General features: G+C 49.9%; 2 protein-coding genes across 7 annotated transcripts; both read right to left on the bottom strand.

Annotated features, from left to right (window-relative positions):
* Positions 1-232: 232 nt before the first annotated feature.
* On the bottom strand, positions 233-16,193 carry Inppl1 (inositol polyphosphate phosphatase like 1). Of its 5 annotated transcripts, none has more exons than XM_071616463.1 (29): positions 15,973-16,193; positions 14,531-14,932; positions 11,661-11,724; positions 11,416-11,566; positions 11,068-11,188; positions 10,705-10,845; positions 10,436-10,529; positions 10,242-10,334; positions 9,969-10,067; positions 9,711-9,861; positions 9,513-9,619; positions 9,067-9,169; positions 8,775-8,971; positions 8,362-8,479; positions 7,665-7,761; positions 7,220-7,358; positions 7,012-7,111; positions 6,825-6,913; positions 6,468-6,549; positions 6,247-6,336; positions 5,589-5,702; positions 5,366-5,454; positions 4,846-4,933; positions 4,600-4,755; positions 4,331-4,409; positions 4,110-4,250; positions 1,528-2,200; positions 1,148-1,281; positions 233-1,039 (listed from the first exon to the last, which is right to left on the bottom strand). In XM_071616463.1, exons 2-29 carry the CDS (start codon positions 14,725-14,727, stop codon positions 949-951), a joined length of 3,798 nt encoding a protein of 1,265 aa, XP_071472564.1. In that variant the 5' UTR covers positions 14,728-14,932; positions 15,973-16,193; the 3' UTR covers positions 233-948. The 5 variants fall into 5 exon arrangements, with proteins under 5 accessions (XP_071472564.1, XP_027798299.2, XP_027798301.2 ...); XM_027942498.2 differs by lacking the exon at positions 15,973-16,193 and adding an exon at positions 15,749-15,844; XM_027942500.2 differs by lacking the exon at positions 15,973-16,193 and adding an exon at positions 15,749-15,844 and having other exon boundaries at positions 10,242-10,331.
* Positions 16,194-17,609: 1,416 nt separating this feature from the next.
* On the bottom strand, positions 17,610-23,263 carry LOC114098400 (folate receptor beta). 2 transcript variants are annotated; one of them, XM_027942627.2, is made up of 5 exons: positions 23,124-23,263; positions 21,592-21,750; positions 18,665-18,853; positions 18,416-18,551; positions 17,610-18,269 (listed from the first exon to the last, which is right to left on the bottom strand). In XM_027942627.2, exons 2-5 carry the CDS (start codon positions 21,736-21,738, stop codon positions 17,983-17,985), a joined length of 759 nt encoding a protein of 252 aa, XP_027798428.1. In that variant the 5' UTR covers positions 21,739-21,750; positions 23,124-23,263; the 3' UTR covers positions 17,610-17,982. The 2 variants fall into 2 exon arrangements, with proteins under 2 accessions (XP_027798428.1, XP_027798429.1); XM_027942628.3 differs by lacking the exon at positions 23,124-23,263 and adding an exon at positions 22,117-22,531.
* Positions 23,264-25,910: the final 2,647 nt, after the last annotated feature.

Raw genomic sequence — 25,910 nt, 5'->3', positions numbered from 1 at the left:
GACCCCACCGGTGCAAAGTCTGGTTTAGCTGGGATAATCAGCCCCCTGAAGGGTCCCACCGCCAATTCGCTCCTTAAGCGTCCCCTCTCATCCCTGGCGGGTCCCTGGCGGAGGGTGGACCTATTGGGGGCGGGGGAGGGACGGGGCTATCTGGGAAAAAGGACTAAGGGGTTTCCTTTTTCCTAATTTTGTTGCTCTTTTTCTTTGAAAAACTTGTAATTTATTGAGGTGATTTTGCTCAATCCAAATAAAACTTAATTTATTGAAGACATCAACGCTGGCAACCCTTCTGAGGGTGCAGAGTAAGACTAGGCTGCTTGCAAGAACCCTGACCCCGTTGCGGTTGAAGCCAGCAAGGGGCCCTCTCTCCCTTCATGGCCACCACGCATTCCTAGCGCAGGGTGTTACAGACCAGGAGAATTGAGAACTAAGCAAACTAGCACTTTATGGTCGAGGTCCTGCCCCCCGCCACCACCCATAATAATAAAGTGCCCTCCCTCCCCAAACCCACACATAGTTTAAATAAACCCCAGCCCGATCCTCGGGCTCTTCCTTCATTTCCGGACGGATGCCCCTGCAGAAATTAGGGGGAGGTCCCACCTGTGGGTCAGGCTCGGGGGAGGGCAGCAGAAAACAGTGATGAAAGTTGGGGCCCAGATGTACAACTATACCCCATTTGCACCCCTGGGGCTGAGAAGAGGGGTCTAGAAAAATAGGACTGCACACTGCAGGCTACAGACCTCTGCAGCCCTGGGCCTAAAAGGGAGGGGCAGGATGTCCTAATTAGGGCATTCCAAATGACTGGGCAGTGGGGAATGCGGATTCCCCAATAAATAGGCAGAAAGGTATTGCCCCACCCCCTCAGAATTTTCTAGCCAGGGGCTAGCTACTCCAGCCTTCGTAGCAGGGGAGAGGCGCCGAGTTGGCGGCTTTGCCGAGCCTCCGCTGTCACTTGCTGAGCTGCAATGTGTCCAGAAGGAGGCGCTTGTGAGCAGGGTCCTGCACCCCAGCCTCCTCCAGGTCTTCCTCTGTGATGTCACTGTGGGGGCAAGAAAGGCTAGGATCTGGGATAGAGGGTCCTAAAGGGCCCACAGCTCTACCCCCGGGGACAGACACCCACCCTATCCGGCTCTAGCCCCGCCCCCACCTGAGAAACTCCAGGTCGTCCCAGCCATTGTGCACCAGGCCCTCCTCATAGCGCTCTAAGCCGATGGCCCGCAGCCAGGCACCCATACCTGCCTCACTCAGGCCGCCGGCCCGCCCGACCTGCGGGCACGGTGCCTGATGAAATAGGGCAAGTTAAGGGGAGTACTAAGAGTGCACCCCCAGAAAAACCTTCAAGACAGCCACATTCTACCCGGGAAAGGGAGGCAAAATCTGGGGCTGATTTACGTGTCCCCCAACCCTCCAGTACTCAGCTCAGGGCAGAGGGGAAACCAGTGAGTGCTGTATAGTGGAGGGAAAAGACACCATAGTGATGGGCAGGCACACTCTTCAGGTACAGACAACCAGCCCTGGTCCACACACCTCCTCCGCTAGGTCCTCTTGGATGCTCTCCCGGATGCGGGGTGGAGGGAAGCTGAGGGGCCGGCCATAGTCGGAGGGCAGTCCACGGGGTGGCTGCAACTCCAAGGGGCTTGGGAGAAGCGCTGAGCGTCCAGGCCCAGCAGGAGCATAATCCACCTCACTTAGAGTCTTGGCCATCTGCAGTACTGAGCAGGACCGGTCATCCCCACTTGCTACCTCCCCTAGGAAAGTGCTGGCAGATGAGGGGCCTGGGGGTAGTGGGGGCCTTGGATGGGCTTTGGGAGGTGGTGGGCCTCGGCCCTCACCTCCACTGCGTCCCCGGACCCCTGGTACTGACAAAGGATCCAGGTTGGGGGTCAGGAAAATGGCTGAGTCTGGCAGTGGTGGAGGTGGAAAATCTGGAGGGGGCAGAGTACCCCCAGAGTCTTCATCTGATGAACTCCCCTCTCCCACCCGAGGGGGCCGGTGGCGTCCAAGCTGTGGAGCAGGCACTGTGATGGCAACTTTGTTCTTTGTGGTAGGTGGGACTGGAACCCTGGCAGGTGAGGGTGGCTCCAGGGGCAGCAGCTGGTGTGGGACCCCTTCAAGGACGTAGTAGGCAGGATTATTGAAGCTGTTCTTGGGTGCGGGGGCCACCACCCCTTCCAGCTCAGGAGCCCCCTCTGGCTTCAACCTGGGTTTAGGAGCAGGATAACTTAGTCAGGACCCAGAAACCCAATGGTGCCATGGGGGAACTGGCAAAAGAAGATGACATTGAGCAAATCACTTATCCTCTACTGCCCTGGGTTTCATCATCTCTAAATTTGGAAGTAAATGAGGTGTTGAAGGCATAACCCTAAACTGCCTTGCTCACTTGTTCAGATTCTTAGATCTTTTATGACTTTGTGGAAACTGAACTCAAATGATAACAACAGAGATGTCAGAAGACAAGGCAGTAAAAGGCCTCTGATGAGAATGACCAATGAAACTTTGAAAGAGCTGCTGAAGCCTCTGTAGTTGACCTACTGTGGAATCTCACTCAGGTATTCAGGCTGGTTTTACTCAAGCTGGAGAATAAAACCAAGGTGACTGAAAATAACTGGAGATGACAGAAAAAGAACCAAACTGAACCTAGGAGTTTTATGTACCTTCAAGCAATGAGTAGGTACCATTAAAAAGCAAGTCTATGTTGTCATGTATAACAAATTAGAACAAATAAAAAAAAAAAAGTTTAAAAGCAAGGCTGGCTGGCTACTGGGGAACAAAACTGACTAAATTATATTGTTATATTGTGTGCATGTATAAATACATAACAATGAATTCCACTACTATGCATAATTATAATATACCAATTAAAAAATAAGAAAAAGGGACTGGAGTTGTGGCTCAGTGGTAGAGTGCTCGCCTAGCTGGGTTCTATACTCAGCACCACATAAAAACAAATAAATAAAATAAAGGTATGTGTCCAATGACAACTAATATATATATAATATTTTTTTTTAATAGGAAAAAAAGGGCTAAGGTTATAGTTCATGGTAAAGTACTTGCCTAGTATGTGCAAGGTCCTAGGTTCAAACCTTCACATTGCAAAAACAGAAAAGAGGCCCTAAGCAACTTAGTGAGACCCTATCTCAAAATAAAAAATAAGGGCTGGGGGTATGCCTGGGGATGTGGTTGAGTGGTCAAATGCCCCTAGGTTCAATCCCTAGTACCAAGGGGGAAAAAAAAAAGGCAAGAAAGAAAGCTAGCCTGGTTTTCCCTAAGTATGACCCATAGTCTACTAGTTACCCAGGCGTTAGAAGTTATTATGTGGGGTTTGTTTTTTGTTTGTTTGTTTGTGCTGGTATAGGACTTTGTGCATGCAAGGCAAGCACTCTACCAACTGAGCTATATCCCCTAGAAGTTATTATGTGGAAAAGAAGTATCCCCACCCATTAAGTTTAGGAAACTATATTAAAAAGAATTGGAAAGAGTTTTCCTTCCTGTCCACGTGCTTGTAGCATTTACTAATACTAATGTGCACTGGAAATATCTAAGAAAAAAATCTACCAAAAAGTATTTCCAAATTCACTTGACCACACACCTTTCTCCAGTGAAGCCTTGTGTAGGATAGGGCCCCATAACATGCACCCTGAGAAATCCCTTGCTGAACCCTGTTCCTTCTCCAAACTGAAGGCTTGAACTGTGTCTGATTACACAGACAGAACTATTCTAAAAACAATTTATTTTCTTTTTTTTTTTTTTATATATTTTCTTTAGTTGTAGATGAACACAATATCTTATTTTACTTATTTTTATGGGGTGCTGGGGATCGAACCCAGAGCCTCACACATGCTAGGCAAGTGCTCTACCACTAAGCTACAGCCCCAGCCCCTCTAAAAACAATTTCTATGTCACTTTTAAGGGAAAACTGAGAGGACAGGCTGCCTATGCTCCCTTTGACTCACAGCCATACCTTCAGGATGCCATACCCTCAGAAGCCGTACTTCTGCCCATGGAATGGCAGAGCAACCAAACAGAAGGGAATCCCCAGATTAGCCCTGAGAGCCAATCATAGTAATGGATAGAGTGGGTGGGGAGAGATAACAGATTCCTCCTCTTACCTGGGGTTCAAGGGCTCCTCCCTGGGAGCTGCTCGGGGCGGGGCTGGGGGCCTCCCAGTTGGCGGTGGTTTCTCTGGCTCTTCAAATAACTTGGACAATGGGCTGGAGCCTTCTGTGGAGGCTGGCTTGCGGCTCCCTGACCTGCCAGGGAGAGATGAGTGGGGCCCTCCAGCAGCCCCCAGATACCCCCTCAGGTGACACCCAACATAGCCCTAGCTCACCTGGATTCCTGGCTGCCTCGGGACACAGACGGGCCTTTGCTCTTTGCTCCAGCCTCATCCGTATCAATGCTGATCCACTCTGAGGGTATAGGGAAGGGAGGCTCAGAGGGGATCTGGGATCCTAGATCCCAGAAAAACCATCTAGGTCTACCAGCCCCTTCCAGCAGGATCACTCCAATGACTGTAGAACCTCAAGCATCCCAGGATTCCACCCACCCTGGGTCCTCCCCTCCTATACCTGCCCATACCCTTCCCAATGGAACCCCCACCGTAGAGCCGCTCACGGGTGCCCAGGCGTTCCGTGGGCACCCGCACCTTCATGGAGCCACGGATATTGCCTGTCTCCTCGCCGCGATGGGACAGGAAGGTCAAAAACTGCTGGGCTGTGCTGCCAATCATGGATTTGAGTGCAACCACACATTCCCCTGAAGGGCAGATGGGACAGACCACAGATTATCAAAACTTTCTAGGGCCTGCCTGATTTCTTATACCCCTCAGCTACCCTGACTCCTTACCATAGGATTCATAGCCATCCATGGACTTGACTGTGAGCAGAAGGTGCTGGTCTTGCAGGTACTCAATGTCAGCCAGAATGGGCTTGAGCTGGGCAACAGAAAGGCTGGATGTGGAACAAAGTCTCAACCACCCTTGGACCCCTCCCACATGCTGGCCCTGATACAACTCACCCCTGCCCTCAGGCTTATTCATGCTCACTCATACCTAGCTCTTAAGGAAAGCTCTCAGATCTGTAATGGGCCTTTCATCACTTAACATCACTGTATTAATTAATTTTCTGCATCCTCAACGGCCTGACATTTAGCAGAGTCTCAAGAACTGTTTATGGAACAAATGAATGAACAATCTACAACTTGGTTCTATAACCCTAGATAAAGCAAATGCTCTTATTCTCTCTTGCCCAGCCCCCCCATGCACACTGCCAGCCCCAGCCTCCCTCCCAGGCAGCCTCCCCCAGGGTTCTGCCTCACTCTTCTCTGTGCCCTCGTCCACTGGCCTAGGCCCTGCCTACAGCCTCACCGTGGGCAGCTGGCGTGAAGACCACTGCACTTTGAGGAAGTTGATGTTGTCACTGCTTTGGGCATCATTCTCAAAACTCTTCTTGTACTCTGGGGTGGGAGTGGGGAAAACCAACTGAGAACCACCTTCCAGTTTCCCTTCCCCCCAAGCTGAAGGCAGGTCTGGGCAGCTCTGGCCTCCCATCCCTCTTGGCCTACACCCAGCCCTGGGCCCTGTCTCTGACCCTCCAGGCAAGTGGAATAGAACTCAATGAAGAACTTGGTGCGGCTGGCTGTCTTCACAATGGCCTCGATGCTCTCAAACTCAATGTAGGCCTGGTCTGAAGTCTTCGAGAGCCCTAAGGGACAAGGAAGGAATTGCAGACAGAAGGGCGAAGAGGGTATAAGAGGATCACAGAAAGAATGAGACAGAAAGGCTGAGCCCCGGAACAGGGAATTAGGGGCCTTGGCAGAGCAAGAGGCAAGGCCAATAGGTGCCTTTCAATCCTAACCTACCAACAGATAGACCCCAAAACCCAGACCCTAGACCAAGGCAAAAAGAACCAAAGGATGAAAAACTCCTGTCAAAGGGAGCTAGAGACAAGAATGCCTATGGGCTGGTTTGCCAACAAAATGCCACACCTCCAAGCACATTTGCAGGCTCACATGTGACCTGCAGATACAGACAAATATGTATAACTGACCACTCAGGGCTGGCAACTCTCATGAGGACCCAGGCACCCAGACACCCTCACATATCACCCATTCAGAAACACTCCTCCACTCACATTTACACACAAACACACACATAGGCTTGTGTACAATCCATCTGCACACATCCCCAGGTCACTACCTACACCCACCCAACATTGCCACATCTACAACCACATTCAAAACAGTCACCTTTCTTGGAGATGAACTGAGAGGTAACTCCAACCTCAAATGTCCCAAACACAGGGGAATGGTCGCTGGTGACAATGTCATCAGTGCAACCTGGGTGGGAGAATAGGAATGGGGACTCAAGGGAAACATCTCTACTCTCTGTTCCTACCTCCTGAAACTAGGGCTGAGTCAGGACAGTGACCACCCAAGACCTCCCATCACCCTGTCTGGGAGGCTCTGACCATAGGAATTGCAGATGATGTGGGTTTCAGGGTAGGACTTCCATAGAATCCGGTCACACCATGAGGGCACGTTGGTCCGGACCTGGGGCAGGGGACAGTAGTGTGGTCAGAGATGACAGCTGGGAGTTTCTCAGCATGGGCTCCACCCAGAGCTGATGAGACCCCCCCATTTCTGTTACACTGGGTCCCACCTTCCTCCGTGGATTCCCACAATACCCAGAAACACCCCCAAAGGCCTCAGGAAGGCCACGTAAGCTACAATGGTAACTACAGAGGCCCAAGACCCTTTATCTCCCACGTGCTCCTGTTTCACTGCAATCTTGGAGGGTCCTCGTGCCATTTTTTTTTTCCACTCACTCCAGTTGGCTTTTGCTTGTGCCAGGCATATGTGTCCCGGGAACCCCGCTCATAGCGGTAAGTGGGTGGAAAAGAGATCTCCTCCTCACCTAAGGAAGCAGGGCACAGATGGGACTCAGGGCCCTGAAAACCCAGGAATGTCCCAAGCCCCCAGATCCCCAGGCCCACCTACTGGATCCCTACTCACTGAACCGAAGGAAAACCTTGTGCTTTTCCCGCTCCAAGTTGAGCTGGTCTACCCGGAGCAGAGGCTCAAACTCTTTCCTGCTGATGTAGTTCAGTATCTCCTGGGGTGGGGGACAGAGAGGCTGAAGGTGTGTCTCTTGAGCAGAGCTGGTGACAGCTCTCGAGGCCCCTAGCCTCCCTACAGCCATAGGCAGGGGCCCTGCTGGAACCTGGATATCCATGTCCAGGCGATAGTTGAGGTCCCCAAACCAGAAGAGGTGAGTGAAACGCAGAGAGATGTCAAATGCACTGAGCTGCCGGTCACCCAGCGAGAGCAGCCTCAGGATGTCCAGATAGTTCTGGTTCCGCCTATAGTAAGAAGCCAGGAACAGGTCCCCAGGGTCAGGAATGAGAGATGGGCATAAAGGCAGGAAGACTCTGGGGTCAGGGATACCATAGGGATCAATTCCCTGGGGCCAGAGGGAGAAGCTAAGTATAAGGTCAGTTTTAGTAGACCAAGAAGTCTTCAGCTGGGAAACAGGAGAAGGGGGTCTCTGGGGATAGGATGTGGGAGAAGAAAAGAGTTTCATGTGACTAAAGGATGTAGGAAAGACTATGGGGAAGCTGTTACATGGGAGCCCACCTCCCTCAAGAGTATGGGGAAGGTGCCCTCACCGGGCAGTCTTCTCATTTCCCGAGGTGAGATGGCAATTCACAAAGCCAAATGAGGTGCCATTGAACATGAAGGAGACACCCACGGCTCCCTTGTTCCCTGTGAGGGAAACGGAAGAGGAAGGCCTGATCACCCACAGAGGACTACCAACTCTCCCCTCTATCCCTCAAAGCAGCAATGAGAGGATGCTTCCTATCCCAATCCTCAGGTGCTGTGAAGCAGACAGCCCCTGAACACACACCCACACCTTCCCTGGGGATCCTTCTCGGGGACCTGCAGTCTGTCTGGATGGCCTTACTCTATGTGAGCAGAGCCCCTGGAATCACAAGAGATCCCGAGGGTGCAACAGAAAGGTCCTGTAGGTTCTCAGAAGAATCTATCTTGCAAGAGCCCTGGACTGCTAATCAGAAGACCTGAGCACTATGCCTAGCTCCCCTACTTATTTGCTGAGTGACCTTGGAATTCAACCACTCTGGGTTTGAATTTTATCATCTATGAAATGGGGATAATTATCCTGGCCTTGCCTTCCTGGTGGGGCTGGAAGAGATTTTAAATATGAATATGCTTTACAAAGTTCAAAGCACCCTATATATGAGAAAGCTGAGACTGCCAAAAAGGGGGAGACTCTGGGCTGGAGAGGAGGCAGAAAGCATGAACACAGGGACCCCACCACTTCAGGAACCTGCCTGCCCTGCTCACCCAGGGTGTTGGCGATGCCAGTTTTCACACTGGATGTACTGACATGGCTGATGCGGTTCTCATGCTCTGGCTTGACGAGCACAGCCACCTTGATGTTCCACAGCGACTGCATGGCAATCTAGGTAGAGGGTGTGGAGTCACCCTTATCCTGGGCTGGGACCCTGTCCACATTCCCCCTGCCCTGGCACCTTGTCAGTCATGGGAAAGGAAGACCTCCTACCCCTTTTCCTGAAGGACCAAAGAGAAATGGGCCTCCCGTGACATGAAGGACTCATATGAGACCTCCCAAAGGATATGCCCAAGGCCAGAGGAAAAAATCAGAGTGCTACATTCCCCAGGGTGCCCATGATGTCAAGCAGGAAAAGTCTGGGGTGGTTTATGAAGACAGGGGACTAACAAGATAACCCCCTCACCGGGCGGTAATCCAAATCTGTAAGCTCCTTGAGGCCCCCACGCAGCAGGTCCAGCCACTCTCGGTCGCCCACTGAGTTCTCCTGGGTCCCAAAGACATAGATGTCATGGGGTATGGTCACTGTGACCTCATCTAGGGTCTTCCCCAGACCCTTTGATGTGAACCAAGATGTCACATTTTTTGGAGGTGGCACACTTCCTGAAGATGGAGGGGATGAGGCAGTGGGTGGGAGGGTCAGGCCCCTGCCCTGGGGCCATTCCCCTCTCCCATCCCAGTCCCAGCCTGGGCCTGACCCATGTTCCAGGTGCCTATGAAGACAGAGATCATATCAGGCTCGTCTTGCTTGGAGTGCTTATTCTTCATGAGCTGCAGCAGCTGGCAGAAGGCTTCCCGCTTCTGGGGGAACAGCAGTCAGTCAAAAGCAAATAGGCAGCCAGGAACCCCCTTCCCACAAGGATACTCCACTAGATGGTAAATACCATGAGAGAAGGTCATTGTCTGGTTGCCCACTGTACATCCACTGCTCAAGAATGTAACAGGTGCTAAGTAAATGTTCACTGAATATTTGAATCATCCCTCAGGCCACCTATTCTTAATAACCTCTCTACCCTGTCAGGCCCATCCCTGCCAGGAGGGATGACATGCCCACACCATGTGTTCCCTCTCTTCCTACCCAATGGGAGACACCCATCTGGAGACCCCAGCATCCCCCAGTGTACTGGCCCAGCCTGCCACTCACCCGGGCACTGACGAAAATGAAGTCCTTGCGCTGGGTCCGGTCCTTCTCCTTTTCAAACACAACACCCAGCTTGTTCTGGACACGCTGGGACTTAATGAGCTGGCGGACTAGGAGACAGAAGACAGGTCACACAAGCCTGTGCCCTCCAGACCAAGGGCCTCACCCTACCCATCTCTCGCAGGTCTTGCCCTGGCTCACTTCGGTCATGTGTGAAGGTCGTCCAGTCCTCCTGGGAGTCCCGCTGTCTCCGAAGCAGCACTAGCCGCCCACCTTCCACATCCACGCTCAGCGTAAACTTCTGTGACTTTCCAATCTTGGTCAGGTCACCCAAGGTAACATCCAGCTTCACCTGCAAGACAGGAAATAGAGAGGCTGCTGATAAGACCTTGAGGAAGGCAGCGTCTCCTTCACCTTCAACTGCCCCTTGACCCATGAGGCCCCCCACCTGCCATGTACCTCAAAGGCCTGCACAGGTATGGTCTTGGCCTTACGTGTAGATGGCTGCAGCGAAACTGGAGGTGCTGTGGAACTCATGTCCTGTAGTGCCTTCAGGGCCTGGAGGGGCCAAGGGCAAGGTGAGGTTGGGGGCATACTCAGGGCTAAGGCAGAGAGGGGTATGGCTGATGTTTGGGTCAGGGCTAAGTTATAGCTTCAAAGTTGAGATCGAGGCTCAGCCAAGGAGAGTGGTCAGCAACTCAAAGGTCAGGGAGTAGAGGGGAATCAGCCTACCTTCTTCTGGATGCCTGACAGGAAGTCCTTTAGCACTGACAACTTCAGTACCAGGTTCTCTAGTTCCTGTTCCCCAGTCTGTGATGAGTTCTGCTGGGAGAAAGAATAAGGCTTGTAGATGAAGCCCTTTAGGCTGAAGCCCCCAATCAACTCCAGAACTGAGCCCAGCTCCCAGGGCCTCCCTACAATCTCACCTGCTGCTGTAAAAGGCGAGTCACCATGGGCGAGCTCTGCTGGTCAAACACCTTGGACAGGATCTCCAGACCCGACAGGACCTTGTCCACCTCACTAGGGGAAATACCATTTTAGAATTCCCCACCCCAAGCTAAAGCTCAGGGCAGCTGAGGGTGGTGCTTTCTCCTTCAGTTTGAGGACACAAGGGGACAGGTGAGGAAATCAGGAGACAGTGGCTGGTTCACTGTTAAGGGTAAGAGTGTGGTGCAGAGGATCAGATGTGCAGTACCTGTGCAGTCTCCGGCAGGAGGTGGCAAGAGTGCGGGTGAGGTGGGGCAGGTTGCTGGCTCCGCCCCGCACAGCCTCCAGGTCCAGCCCGTAGCTGCCCTTCAGATACTCATGGGAAATGGTGCTCAGCCCATTGGGAGCGCTTCAGGGAGAGGTTAAAAGTTGGTAGAGGTCCTGCTGACACTGTTCCAGCTACCCCACACCTTGTCCCTACAGAAGGTGGTACTAGTGGCAGAATAGAACAGGTCAGGGTTGAGATGAGATGGGTGCCCCAGGGAGCTCAGGTGGTCTTCTCACCTCTCATGAAAGAGAAAGAACTTCCTGCTCAGCAGAGAGGTTGTGCGTGGGGGGTGGGGCATCTCACCTCTCAGCAGCTGGAGTTGTGGGAGTCTCAGGGGCTGGCAGGGGGCTGCTAGGTCCCGTGGGGGCAGAAATGCTGGTAGAGCCAGAGCGCGGGGGCAGTGGGGGCTTTTCATCCTCCCCATCTGTGGGACAGAGGTCAATGGAGGAGCACTTTGGGCCTCTGTCCCTCAGTGGTATATGGCAGAGAGGAAGCCATAGCTGTCAGAGACTTCCATGAAAAGGGAGTAAAGGGAAGTGCAACACAATTACGAGAAAGGAAAGAGAGGGTTGCAAAGCGGAGAGGGAAAGAACCAGGTAGAGTCAGGGAGGAGACAAGGAAGGGATGTGCACACTGCACATGAGGCTGTACCTGAGACATCACGGTCATCCGGTGGGTCTGGCTCTCTCTCCCCCTCTACAGGCAGCAGTAGGGCACACACCAGGCCCTGATTGGGCTGGGCATACAAGCCAATGAGCTCGCCCAGGGTCTGGAAGCGGCGCACAGGCACACCCTGTGAAGTCTACAGGCCAAAAAGGATGAGAGAAAGGGTCAGCCAGCAGGTCTCCAAGCCACAGGAAGGATCAAGGTCAGGAGTCAGGGGTCCGAGCTCCTACCTGCACAGCCAGGAAGTCTTCTCCATCAGGCAGGATGCGGTATGTGTGTACATGCTTCTGATACCTGATGGCAAGGCAAAAATCAGAACCTGAAATCCCCCAGTTGGAGTCTAATCCCAAAGCATCCCTTACTAGTCCCCCTGCTCCCTAAACGTGGTTTCCTCTAAAACCACTTGCTCAGGCTCCATAGGGTTAATGATGGGGCCAATCTACTTCCACCCTCCTAGTGCTGCCAACAATAACTGAAATGACCAAGTCCCCCTTCCCCCCCAAGACCTACATACTCCACACCCACCACAGGGCCTGGGAAGCAACAGGCAACTCTCTTGTGGACTCCACAGGTGTCTAAATAGCCCCTCTGGACTGTAGTACCAGTCTGGGCCCCCCGCCAGAGTAAGAGTCCTCAGAAGCCTAGTTAGCCTATGTGTGCAGGGCAATGTGCTAACACACGTGTGAGCCTCTGTCTGTGTTTATGTTGGTGTCTGGCTCTACTGGAGTCTGTGTGTCTAGGACAGTTTCTCTGGAGAAGTATTGGAGCACCACCCTAGAGCTTTTCCCTGTTCCCCAGACAACAGGTAACTGGGATAACCCAAGGGGGCCCCCTATGGGAGACCCAGCCTCTAGGAACCCCAAGGCAAGGAGGGGCAAGAGGGGTGCTGACAGATGGTAGCAGCAGCAGCTGAGCAGGTGACAGCTGAACCAGGCACATACTCACTGGGGGATGGAAAGCTGCCTTCTTCCTCCACACCTCAGAAGGCAACCAGGCCTATGCATGTGCGGGCAGGAAAGGGCTGTTGGCCCCAGAGAGAACCAAATGCCATAGGGCCACCCCTTTCCCCTAAGTCAGCACCTGTCAGGGGTTCTCGGGGGCTGCTTGTGCTGTGTGTTAGTTTGTAGACTGTGGATCCATATTTATAACAATAATGGCAGGTATTATTATTAGCTACACTGTACAGATGAGAAAACTAAGGCTCAAAAAGGAAAAGTAATTTGCCTAAGCAAGTAAAAGGCAGAACTGGGATTTAAAATGAGAACAGAAGGAAAGGCCCATTTCCTGGCCTGCAGGTCAGACTGCCTGTAGCCTTCAGAGTAGGAGTGTGTCTCGAGTGTTATTTGTGTACACGTGGTATGTATATAGGTAAGCAAGTACGCATTTGTTTGGGAAGTCTAAGAAACCACCCATTTCTGATCCCTACCCAGTCTCCTGAGATTCAAGGAGCAATCAGTCAGTTGGCAAAGCCAAAGCCCCCACACATAGACAGACCCCCACCCCACCCATTCTTTCCCCTGACAATGGAGCCAGGATTTTCCCCTTACTGGGACAATAATGTTCCTCACCCAAACACAAGCTCCAGCTGTCCTCTCCCACCCAACAGCTGACCCAGCACCTGCCTCCTTCCCTTCCCTAACAAGGGATATGCCTCAGAGGGGGCTGGGAGGCAGGACTGAGGGTATTCATGGGTCTAAGCTGTCCTTTAGTCTCCCTGTACTGAGCCTCAGACTTGAGGCAAAGCAGAGACTATAGGACCCCTCATCGATCAAGTACCTAGGTCAGAGTTTCTCAACCTCTGCACTACTGACATTTTGGACCACATAATCCTTAGGAGGCTGTTTTGGACACTGTCACATGTTTAGCAGCACCTCTGGCTACTACACACTAGGTGACTATAGCACCAAGCCTATTGTAACAAACAAACAAAAATGTCTCCCTTGGGGCTGGGGATGTGGCTCAAGCGGTAGCGCGCTTGCTTGGCATGCACGCGGTGCTGGGTTCAATCCTCAGCACCACATACAATTAAAGATGTTGTGTCCACCGAAAACTAAAACAAATAAATAAATAAATATTTTTTAAAAATTCTCTCTCTCTCTCTCTTTAAAAAAAAAAAAAAATGTCTTCCCTGGTCTAAGTCAATTTGTCCTCCCCTGTCCCCACAAAGATGTCATAAGAACAAAAAGGAAAAGAAGGGACAAAGGGACAAGGGTAGGGGGCTCATAGGACCAAGGAAGAACATAACTAGATCTAAACTAAACAGTCCTCACAGTTTCCCAGTCATTACTTCTCACTCCAGAGGCCCACAGAAGTCCACTTAGTGTCATACTGTGGGTCAAGGAAAAAACTGCAAAACTGAAAGTACAGACTCACCCCACCCTACTATTCACAGAGCTGACAGGTACAGCACAGGACCAGGCCTACTCAGAGAACTGCCAAGTCTAGTTCCACACACAGCACTCATGGCTTAGGGCTAGAGCTGCCAGATAACTGGGGCTCAAGCCCAGAACCAGGCACACTTACTCATTGATTCATGAAATAATGGCACAGTCTCATAAAGCCTCATCCAGCTGCCTCACTAAGTCTTCTCAACACCAACCACATCATCACCCGCAGCCATACACAGCCCTCCAGAACCCAAGCTGTGCCTCTCTTGGGAGCATTGAAAGGACCCCTAAGGACGTTGCTAGACATCCTCACACATACCCTCATCAGTCCCTCTGTCCCTAATCTGCTGCTTCTGCCTAAACTCAATCCCTACACAAACAGATCTGCCCACAACATGGACCCAAATCCTCACCTCTTCTTGGGCATGCCTGCAGGGGTCTGCCAAGGACTGTCTGCATTTTTCCCCATCACAATCACCCTGGCCTGCAGAACCCCACATACTCTGACCTCAAAACCCCAGAAAGTTCCCTCACACACAGCAGGAAGGAAATGCCCCCTGTATCCTTCCTCAGCCCCAAGAGCCCTAGAATAAAGCCAAGGCCCCCAACTCTGGGGGTGGAGGCGGGGCTGGTGTCCCACCACTCAATCACTGCCCCCCTCCCCACTCAGGTCACACCGTCCGTGTCCCAGATCCCCTCCCTGCCCCACTCACAGGACGCAGAGTGCGAAGGCCCCCGCCACGCTCTCGCTGTCTCGGACCAGGAAGCTGCCATCGCGGCCCGCCCGGGCCAGCAGCTCCTCCGCTGCAGCGCGGCTCAGGTCGCGGTGGTACCAGGCAGGAGCCGGGCTGCCCAGCGCGCCCCCGGACCCCGCGCTCCCCGGGCTGGGTGCCCCACACGCCGAAGCCATAGCCCGCGGAGGGCTCAGCGCCGCCCGCGTCTGCCACCCCGCGCCATCCGCCCCGGGAAGTTCAGGGCCGACGCTGGGGCCGCGCCCGGGTCCCGGGCCTGAGGATCCGCGGGCCGGACAGAGCCAGGGATCAGGACTCCGCACTCCGCCGCTCAGGCCGCCTGATTCGCCGCGCAGCCGCCGCCGCCTGCAGCGCCGGCCTCAACTTGAAGAGAAAGAAAAGTTTGTTCAGAGACGGCGGGGGAGGGGCAGGAGCGGAGCAGGGAGTCCGGCAGCCAGCCCCCCTCCCCCTCCGCTCGGCCCACTGCCCGGGCCGACCCTGCCCCCAATCTCTTCTCGAAGGGACAGTGCCTCCACAATCCCGCAGAACCTGCACCTCCCAAACCCCACAACGATCCTGCTCTTCCATCCCGAGAATATTCAGTCCCCAAGTACCCACCGAAGTCCAAGTCTCCCCCATTCTGCTCCCGGACACTAAGGAGTCCGGCACCCCCCTGAAGAATTCAGCCCTCTCAATCCTCTCAAGGAGATGACCCTTAACCCCCATAAAAGTGATTTCACCCCAAATCCTTTTCATTGGGCGCCTTGAATCGGGGAGTATCGAGGTTCTCAAAGGAAGGATCCAGGGCGAGCCTACCACCCCATCATCCAAGTGAACAAGACACCCAGTTCCCGTTAAAACCAGCCCTCCCTTATATCTGAACCCCCAAAGTCCACTGTACCTGTCCGTCTACAAATCCCAAGGAGGAAGTCCCTTTCATAGAGATCCGATCCCCACAAACCCCCGGACGAACACCAGCGTCTTCGAGCCCCCCATGCGCGGCCCTCCTAGCCCGGCAAAGCCCTTCCCCCCTCTCGGCCAAGTTCCCTGGCACCACTCCCGGCACCCGCAGGCCGGCGTCTTGAGAGGACCCGCAGACCCAGCCTAGGGGGATCCCCTTTCCATCTAGGACAAAGTTCCCTCAATCCACCGGCTTCCGGCCTCTCCCCAGAGGCCTCTCCGCCGCATGCAGACCCCCACCTTCGGGGCTGCTTGGGTGCCTCCTTGCCCCGGGAAGCAGCCCTGGACTCTAGGCGGCCACTTAAGATGGCCATCCGCCGCCGCCGCCGCGGCCGCCGCACAACCCCCCCCCCCCGCGCCTTCAGCCCCGCCCGCCGCTCCGCCCCCGCGGCTCTCCAGGGAGCCAGCGGTAGCACCCGCGCCCCGCCTCGCTGGGCCCGCGTCCGGGTCCCGGAGCCTCTCACCCGCCGAGTGACCTCCAGCGAGCTTCAGCGCCTTTCGGAGGCTCTGCTTCCCGCTCTGCAAAGTGGGGCTAATGTTATGAGGGCAGACTCGATGGGACTCTGCTTGTAAAGCACTCGGCACAGGGCCTGGCACCCAGCGGGTGCTCCCGGACTATTTTTATTATTAATTAAGGAGTAACGAAGGTGACAGCTGTGTAAACTGCAAAGCGCGCCGCAGAACGAATGGGTATTATTAGCACCGCCCCCGCCCCAGCTACTCCTCCAAGTCAACAAACTTGTGCCTCTGAGGGCGACACGCCGAGCCCAGGGCTCCGCAGACCAGGAACCCCCGATCCTCCCACCCGCCCCCGCACCCCCCGCGCCCCCCGCGCCCCCCATACCCCCTCGCCCCGTCACCCCCGGGCGGAAGGGAGACCCAGCCGCCGGAAAGCGGGTGGAGCCCATACTAGGGTCTGGCCCGCCCCTTCCCAAAAAAAAGACCTAGCCGGTGGCGGCGTCTCCCGGGAGTCCTCTTCCTGCCCCGCCCCTCCGTCCCCCCGCCCCCCACCCCCCTGCTCCTTAAAGGCGCAGGCCTCCAGCCCGGCGTCCTGCGCCGCCAAGTCCTGAACAGCTGTCAGAGCTTTACTTTAACCTGGGAGAGAACTTTCACTTTGCTAAATTGAACCTGTTGGCAGATCCCGGGTCAGTCCTAAGGCACTTTCTCTAAATCAAATATGCATTGGCTTAACCCCACTAGGACAAAGCCTGGGAAGAAGGACAGGGGTAGCTCTATGGGGACTTTAATACAATAACTAAGTGATCCGCGCCACCTACCCACCCCATGTTCAGATCCTACCAGAACTCCAATAACTCATCTTCCGATTTATGCCCAAGTTCCCCATCAGGCATACACTTTTTCATATGAGGGAAGGTGAGTCTGATACGAGGGGGAGAGAGACCTAGATTAGAATTTTGCACACCTGGTTTCTAATCCCAACTGGGACACCCACCTCCCTGCAAGCTGTTCTCAGACAGCTACCTGGGGCCTCTTTGGAGACAAATGTGCTAGGTGTAGATAAAGACTTTCTCAAGGAGAACTGGAAAGCGAGAAACCCAGAAATAGGCTCAGGCCCAGCTCCTGAGTGCTGTGCAAAGACAGAACAACCCTCCAAGACCAGCATATCTACCGATCCTGGGAGGGGACAAAGTACTAGAGAAGAGGCCTGGCTCTTGCCTCTGGGAAGATCCTCAGAGTTTCTAATCCTCTTCTAGACACACCACCAGGACACAACATAGGGCCAGTTCCAGTCTTTTGAGTATTTCCTCTTCAGAAATCTCCCAGATTGTCTTTCCCAATCACCACTTCCTCCTCTGAGGGTCCCAAACTCCAGCTTTGCTCTTAGTCCACATGTTAGGCAGTGTGAACTTTTTCCCCTGGATTCCCACTTTCAGCTTTCCCATTGCAGAGCTGAGCAAAGTCAGGCAGACAAGCACTGGGGAGGGGGAATGTTTGGGAACCAATATAAATAAGAAGACCTGGACCTGACTCTCATTTAGGGCCATAGGAGCAATAAGAATCCCTGAGGACTACTGATTGCACTCACTGGGAACACATTCTTTCTAGGCAACAACTCCTTTACATTTCACAAAGCCCAAGGGAAGGAATATTATCTCCATTTTATTGAGGAAACTAAGGTTTTCAAGCATTTGAATTTTACATAGTGAATGGCAGAGCCGGGATTAAAATACAAGTCTAGTTGTATTAAAATACAAAAGCTATGGAATCTGTCCCTCACCCACTACTCACCAACTCACAGCTAAAATAATACATCACACATAAATATGTCACTAATTTATTAGAACTGACTGTTGGAAGAACCCAAAGCCCTATCATGGAGGAGGAACTGGGTAGCAGAAGAGTGGGTAATAGATGGAAGCAGGTTTAGGGATCTCTTTTGTGGAAGCTGAGCGGAGCCCAGCCTGGTCATCCAAGCTGGGAGCAGACAGAGGGTGGTATGGGGAAGACTGGACTCAGACGAGGAGCCAGAGTGGCAGTATCAGGGCCAGGCTGAGCAGGTGAAGACCCATTCCATGGGGCATGGCCTCAGCATTCATGGCTGCAGCATAGAACCTAGCCACCTCCTCATTAGGGTTGCCTTGGTCTGGGTCAAACCACATCTGGATGCAGCGGCCACTCCCTCGGCTATAGTTGCTGACCTTGTATGAGTGACTCCAGAGACCTTCACAAAGGGCAGCTGGTGTGGGAAAGTAGCTCTCAAATGTGCGGCAGACAGCCCCAACTGGACACTTATTAACTCCTGCAGTCATAGACATGGTGAACACAGTCAGCCAGCTCGGGACCCAAATCTCATTTCTGTCATCCCAGAAATCCTTACCCAACCCCCATTCCTCAACGTCCCCCTTTCCAAACCCTACCTCCATCTCCCCACCCACAGGCCCTCACCTGAGGTCCAGTTCCAGCCCTTGTGCCAGTTACTCTTGCAGGTGAAGGATGTGCGACAGTCCTCCCACCAGTTCTGACAGTCCTCTTTGCATAAAGGCACATTCAGGAACCTCTCTTTGCGCCAGCTCTGGTCCACCTGAGTGGGAAGGAGGGCTCGTCTTAGCCAGGGATGATGATAGCCACAGACTTGAAGGAACTGAGCCAGAGGGCAGGAAGCCTACTGGAGTAGGGTAAGGGAGAAACCTGTACCTGCTGGATCCAGGGCCCCAGGTTGGGTGAGCACTCATATAGACAGTTGTCCTGGATGAAGTGTCTCTTGCAGGCAGGCTCCATCTTACCACAGTGATCCCAGTTAAAGTTATACAGGTGGGAGGTGTCCTTGTGCAGCTCCTGGCTCGTGTAAACAGAGCAGCAGGCATTCCTCCTCCAGGGAGTGCACTGGGTAGGGAAGACACTGGACTGAGTCCCTCTACCCCACACCTATCCTGCCACCTCCAGTCTCATCCCATTTGGTTCTTGTCCCCTGCCCCAGGCAGGTTCTCCAGGAACACTCACTGCAAAGACCTCTCTGTCCTTGACTTTCAGGAACCCCCATCTCAAGGGGGAAAGAATTACAATAGCATAATCAAGGTTCTGTGGAAATCCAGGGTAACCTTGTCTTGGGGATAATAATTATCATTTATATAAAGTCTTTGTTTTTAGTTGTCAGTAGGCCTATATTTTATTTATTTATATGTGGTGCTGAGAATTGAACCCGGTGCCTTACACATGCTAGGCAAGCGCTCTACCACTGAGCTACAACCCAGCCCTATGTAAAATCTTTGCATTTGTTTTTTGATTTGTTTTTGTTGTTGTTGTTGTTTGTTTTGTTTTTTGGTACTGGGGATTGAATACAGGGGTGCTTTACCACTGAGCTACATTCCCAGCCCTTTTTTATTTTTTATTTTGAGATAGGGTCTCTCTGAGTTGCTAAGTGCCTCACTAAATTGTTGAGGCTGGCCTTAAATTTTCAGCGTACAAAGTCATTGGGATTACAGGGATGTGCCACTGCACCCAGCTCATTTGTTTATTTTTAAAATTAAGTATTGAGCACCCAGAGTGAGCCAGTCATAGTTGTATTGCTGGGAATACATCAGTAAACAATACAGACAGAAACATATGTTCATGGACCTTATATTTTAGTAGGGGAGACAGACAATAAGTAAGAAATGAAAAGAGAAAAAATGAGATAAAATCAGGATATGATAAATGATATGGGGAAAAATTAGAGCAGGGAATGAGAATGTGGAATATGTGATGATTGTTAAAATTTTAAATAGCATGGTGGGGAAAAGCCTCATTGGAAGGTGACATTTTGAGCAAAGAGGCAAAGTCATGCAGTAATGTAGTTAAACTAAATTAATTCTTCTTGATAAGTATTAAGATCTGTCTCCAAAGGCTAAGCCAGTGCCAGACACATAATAAGCTCATAAACATATTTGCTGAAAAAAGTGAAAGATCTATTATTATTTCCAAATCTAAACCTGACTTCATCTTACACATGGATACATCATATTTCCACAAGCTTCTAATATAGACTGGGTTTTCCAGGATTGAAAATGCCTTAAAATAGAAAGTAATCCCAACTGTTTTTTCATACTTGAGTAGCTCCAGTGCTCCTAATGATTTAGAAATTATGTCATTGATAGAAACCCTGTTTAGAGCATCTTATAGCATTTATGTAACCAATGGAATACAAATATGTCAATCTTCATATATAGTTGCCCTATTCATAGTGATTTTGTAAATGAAAGCAAGCACATACTATTTCCTGATGTCTTCTAATGTACCAGAGAACAGATGTGAACAGAGTTAGAAAATATTTTATTTTTACAGGTGGTTGTCAGCTTACAATGGTTTGACTTTGGATTTTTTTTTTAAACTTTTAACTGAATAGTGTGAAAGTGATATGAATCCAGTAGAAAGTGTACTTGAGGGTTGGGAATATAGCTCAGTGGTACAGTGCATGCCTAGCATTTGTGAGGCCCTGGGTTCCATCTTGTTTACAGAAAGTAAATAAGAAAGGAAAGAAACTTGAATTTTTTAATTTCATGGGGTAGCGATATATAGTACAATGTGGGGGCAGTAAGCCACAGCTACTAGTCATGTGATCACAAGGGGCAATAGTCCATTCTCAGCAGTGTACTGGGTTGCTAAGCTGTGATGTTCAGTAGGTTAGGCATATTAACTTGTGATGGGCTTATTAGGACATAACCCCATGGTAAGTCAAGTAGCACCTCTACTTTCTGCTTGCAATTCCTTTGTATTACAGATAGAGCATTATGTTGATATTTTTAAAACTGAATATACATGTAAATTCTATTAGCCTGAGTTTTACTCCAGAAAAGAAAGAAGATCTAAAAATATTTGTCATAAAAAGTAGACATTGAGGGCTGGGGATGTGGCTCAAGCCGTAGCGCACTTGCCTGGCATGCGCAGGGCGCTGGGTTCAATTCTCAGCACCACATAAAAATAAAATAAAGATGTTGTGTCCACCAAGAATTAAAAAATAAATATTAAAAAAAATTCTCTCTCTCTCTCTCTCTCAAAAAAAAGTAGACATTGAGTCTAATATGGTTGCAAACTTCTGGCATAAATTTTTATAAACTATGTGAATGTACAAGCACTATGCCCTGCATCCCTGTCACAAGGGGCCTTCCTTTATTCTACCTTTGCCACTCCATGGAATTAGCATGTCGTGAGGTTAAGAAGAACCATGTTTCCCATGGTCTCCCACCCTCCAAATACCCGTCCTACCTCTTCCCCATCACAAAGGCTGGTCATACCCAACTCCTGTGTGGACCCAAGTGCTTCTGTGGACCTTCATTTCCCTTATTCCTGTGATATGGAGAACATCACCTACCTGTGTCAAAGAACCACTGGGAATAGAAAATCATATACAGAAGCACATGATACCTAATAGGATTATTCAGACACTTCCTACATGGTACCTGTCCTGAGGAGGGCTTCCAAAAATTCACCTCCAAATTCACTCTCCTTACTCTACTTTCATCTTCTCTTGCAGCAATGACTTGGGCATGGGGGTATGACCTCTCAAGCTATTCCCCCACCACCCTGACTTCCTCCTCCCTGTTAGAACCAGCCCCTTCCCCAACGGAACCACATTCCAGACAGACCTGATTATGCAGCTTGTCCTCAGGACCTGGCTTTGCCTTGTGGTGTTTGGCATCCATACAGACATTGAGCAGGTCAGTCCTGTCCCGGGCACTGCATGTGGTGGCTATCCAGGCCAATAGCAGAAGTGGTATCAATTTCCAGGTCATGTCTTTCTGTCCCTGCAGAGGGAGCTATGGTTAGGGAGACCAAGGCCTGTGGGGAAAGAGGTCCATCCAGGGTGCCCCCTCCAACCCCTGCCTCAGTCTCCCTGTCCTTGTAATACAATGAAAAATGAGGTTGGACCATGTTCCTTCAGTGCTGAGTCCTGAGGCTGGAGCAGAGAAGGTTGGCAAGGGGGCTCCCTCACCGAAGGCTTAGAGGGCTCAGAAGGGGAGCTGGGGCTAGTGGGAGGGCACTCATTGGAAGAAATGCCTTGTGCCCTCACCTTCTCTCTAGATTTATATTTATGACAAGTAATTAAATAGTATGACAAGTAATTAAATAGTTCAAGTCCATTCCTTGAAAAGGGCCAAGTACACACTCACCTAGTGTCAGCAAGTGCTCTGTGTTAGACTGTGAGTCAGCTGGTTTTCCATGCCAGTCTAGAAACACTGTTAGCTCTGAGGATGTGGCAACCCAGTCTGCCTGCTGAGCTCTCCAGACTGGCACGAGGATCAAGTGACTTAACTCACAGGGTGGTTTTTAGTTAAATAACACAAAAATGGAAATACTAGTGGTTACATAAAACATTGCTTCCTGAGGCTTTTCCTTCCCTACTCTCTGAAAGCCATTTCTGGCTCCACCTATTCTGACCCTGGCCTCAACTAACAGACCCCCACCCAACATACACACACCTGTCAAAACACAAATGCAAAGACACTCAGACTGAAGGAACAACATACAAGTCCCTCATGTTGGAGCAGGCTTCCAAATAAGCACTTGGAGTCATGGAAGGCACCTAGCAAAAGTGACAGTACACATCTCTGTTCATTCCTACCCTCAACCCACCCCCACCCACTACAGGTTGTTCCTCTGGGCTCTGTCACTGAAGTACATAAGAACCAATAATGAAGACCCCTTCTTCTCCCTCATTATTTCCACAAGCAATTGATCATCAAACCTGGCAAGTGTCTCTCCAAATCCTTTCTGAAACTCACTTGCCATGACTGTTTGGGGCCAGGTCTTCCCTTCAATTTTATCCCCTTTCTGTAGCCTTCCCCACATAAACCAGTCAGATCTAATAATAGATAAGTCCCTTTTCATTCACACAAACCTGCCAAGTACCCCCTTTGCTCTTTTTTTTTTTTTTTAATAGTACCAGGAATTGAACTTAGGGGCAGTTGACCACTGAGCCACATCCCCAGCCCTATTTAGTATTTTACTTAGAGACAGCGTATCAATGAGTTGCTTAGCACCTCACTTTTGCTGAGGCTGGCTTTGAACTTGCAATGCTCCTGCCTCAGCCTCCTGAGCCATTGGGATTACAGTCATGCGCCACCATGCCCAGCCCCCCTTTTGTTCTTTTCACCCTCTTCTCCTTGGAACACCTTACCTGAACCTCTTTTGCTGTTGGGAGTACACAAAGGTGTGTCAGAGTTGGCCTCTCCCTAAGCTGGAAACAGACCCAGGCCCTGGGCTGTCCTCAGCAACTCTGTCCACAGCACAGGGTAGAAGAGCTCTGGTGAGCACAGAGTGAGATGTCCTCACTCGGCAGTTTTGTTCTTCCTTCTCTTTCAGACTCCACCCCTCTCCAGGGCTACAGAAGTTTGTCCATTTAGTCATTCCTATTTTAATTTATCTCTTCACTTGTTAATTTGCCCATTTCAGGATCCACACAGTCAATATTCACTAATTCTTAAACAATTGCTCATCTCTAAGGAAGATCTGAAGTTTTTAGGAGCCCCAAGTGGTTCTCAGGATAAAACTAGCTGCATGAAGATAAGGCTTGGTAAATAAGAACCCAGACTTTAAGGTCATGCCAATGGGACCCAGTGAGAGAACCATTGCTTGCATGGCCTTGAGGAAAGTCACTGGACCTTGCTGAGCTTTAATGTGTTCAGAACACTTGTGAGAATTACATATGGAAAAGCCTGACACACCACACTGAGTAGGATTAAATGATATATATCAGGTTAATTTGTGAGCATCCAGATAGACACAGGTAGAAGCTGAGGTACAAAAGTCAAGGGATTTACTCCAGGATGCAGAAAAATAAAAATTGTCACAAATCTGATGAATGACAATATCTCATCATCTAGCATATTGAAAACATAATAAATAATTTTTATAGCTTTTAAAAAGATGTGATAAGAATACATATTTCATAAAATTTATCATCTTCAGCCATTCCTGGCTGTACAGTTCAGTAATTTTAAATATATTCACACTATTGCACCAAACTTCAGAGCTTTTCATGGTAAAACTGAGTCTCTAAGTCCATTAAACAATTCCCAATTTCCCCTTTCCCTATCCTCTGACAACTAGCATTCCTCTTCACTATTTTCTAAGGAATTTGATTTCTCTGGTATCTCAGATAAGTGGAATTACGTAGTATTTGTCTTATTGTGACTGACCAATTTCACTTAGCATAATGTCCTCAAGATTCATTCTCGTTGTTCAATGTGTCAGAATTCCCTTCCCTTTTGAGGCAAAATAATGTTGTCTTGTATATATACACCACACTTTGATTATCATATTCTTCTGTGAAGAGAATTTCTCCACATCCTCATCAACACTTTTTTTTTTTTGTTCATTTTTTAAATTTTCATAGTACCCATCATAATGAGTATGAGGTATTGTGGCATTGATTTGCATTTCCCCAATGAATACTAATGTTGAGCATCTTTTCCTATCCCGGTTGCCACCTATATATCTTTGGAGAGATGTCTGTCCTCATTGCTTCCATGTGTTGACTGTTGTGAAGAATACTGCCATGAACATCTGTGTGGAAATATTTTGAGACTTCAGTTTCAATTATTTCGTATATATACCCAGAGTGGAACTGCTGAATTATATGGTAACTCTATATTTATTTCTGTGTTTTTGTGGTGCTGGTCAGAGTACCCAGGACCTTGCACATGCTAGCAAATGTCTACCACTGAGCTACATCCCCAGCCCTCTATATTTAACTTTTGAGAAACTGCCCGTTGTTTTCCATAGTGGCTGCACTGTTTCGCATTATTTTTTTTTCCTTGTGTTTGTTCTGGGGGTTGAAACCCAAGCCTCACACATTAGTACTATACCACTGAAATGCACCTTCAGCCCTTTCATTTCTTTTTATTTTGAGAAAGGGTTTCACTAAGTTGCTGGAGCTGGCCTCTGACGGCAATCCTTCTGCCTCACCTCTTAAGTAGCTGGGGTGTCAGGCCTGCACCACCCTGCAGAGCAATTTTCACTGTTGAATGTGATGTTATATGGGTTTTTCATAGATGTCCTTTATCAGGTTTGGGGTGGAGGAATTTCTCTTCTATTCCCAATTTGTTTGATATTTTGTTTGTTTAATCTTGAAAGAACCAACTTTTGATTTCATTGATTGTCATTGTTTTTCTTGCTGTAATCATTATTTCTGCTAACTTTTAGGTGTATTTTGCTCTTCTTTCTAGGTTTTTTTTTTTTTAAGGTTGTAATTGAAGAGGTTTCTTCTTTCTCTCTTTCTTTCTTTCTCTTTCCTTCTTTCTCTCTCTTTTTCTCCTCCCTCCATCCCTCCCTCCCTCCTCCCTCCTTCCTCCTTTCCTTCCTCCTTCTCTCTCTCTCTCTCTCTCTCTCTCTCTCTCTCTCTCTCTCTCTCTCTCTTTCTCTCTTTCTTTCTTAACCAGGGATTGAATTCAGGGGGCCTTAACCATTTACCTTATGATTTATTCTTTAATTCATTGGATATTTAGGAGTGTATTTAATTTCCATGTATTTGTAAATTTCCTCCTTTAAATTTTTTTTTTTTTTTTAGTTTTAGATGGACACAATATCTTTATTTTATTTGTATATTTGTATGTGGTGCCAGGGATCGAAACCAGTGCCTTACACATGGTAGACAAGCGCTCTACCACTGAGCCACAAATCCAGTCCAATTTCCTCCTTTTATTGATATCTAATTTCATTAACTGTGGTTGAAGAACATACATAGTATTATTTCAATTATTACAAATACATTAATGCAATTTATGGCTTAATATATGGTGTTCCATATGCCTTGAGAAAAATGTATGTTTTGCAGTTGTTTGTTGGAGTGCTCTGAGATGTCTGATAAGAATAGTTAGTATACACTGTTGTTCAAGTCCTTTATTTCCCTATTGATTTTCTGCCTAGTTATTCTATATACTCCTGGTATAGTAGGATATTGGAA

Source organism: Marmota flaviventris, chromosome 9 (assembly GCF_047511675.1).
Source record: "Marmota flaviventris isolate mMarFla1 chromosome 9, mMarFla1.hap1, whole genome shotgun sequence".
Classification (NCBI taxonomy): domain Eukaryota; kingdom Metazoa; phylum Chordata; class Mammalia; order Rodentia; family Sciuridae; genus Marmota; species Marmota flaviventris.
The sequence above is the reverse complement of the archived record's forward strand: the minus strand, read 5'-3'. Positions and strand labels throughout refer to the sequence as shown.

What these genes read in the sequence shown, in the direction of transcription:
- Inppl1 (XM_071616463.1), bottom strand. Translation starts at nt 14,727, where the DNA reads ATGGCTTCGGCGTGTGGGGCACCCAGCCCGGGGAGCGCGGGGTCCGGG. An exon ending in TCCTGCCGGAGACTGCACAG is followed by an intron (nt 10,530 to 10,704) that starts GTACTGCACATC and finishes TATTTCCCCTAG; the next exon opens with TGAGGTGGACAAGGTCCTGT. An exon ending in CAGATTTGGATTACCGCCCG is followed by an intron (nt 8,480 to 8,774) that starts GTGAGGGGGTTA and finishes CCCTCTACCTAG; the next exon opens with ATTGCCATGCAGTCGCTGTG.
- LOC114098400 (XM_027942627.2), bottom strand. Translation starts at nt 21,738, where the DNA reads ATGACCTGGAAATTGATACCACTTCTGCTATTGGCCTGGATAGCCACC. An exon ending in TGGGGCCCTGGATCCAGCAG is followed by an intron (nt 18,552 to 18,664) that starts GTACAGGTTTCT and finishes CTTCCCACTCAG; the next exon opens with GTGGACCAGAGCTGGCGCAA. An exon ending in GGGCTGGAACTGGACCTCAG is followed by an intron (nt 18,270 to 18,415) that starts GTGAGGGCCTGT and finishes CTATGACTGCAG; the next exon opens with GAGTTAATAAGTGTCCAGTT.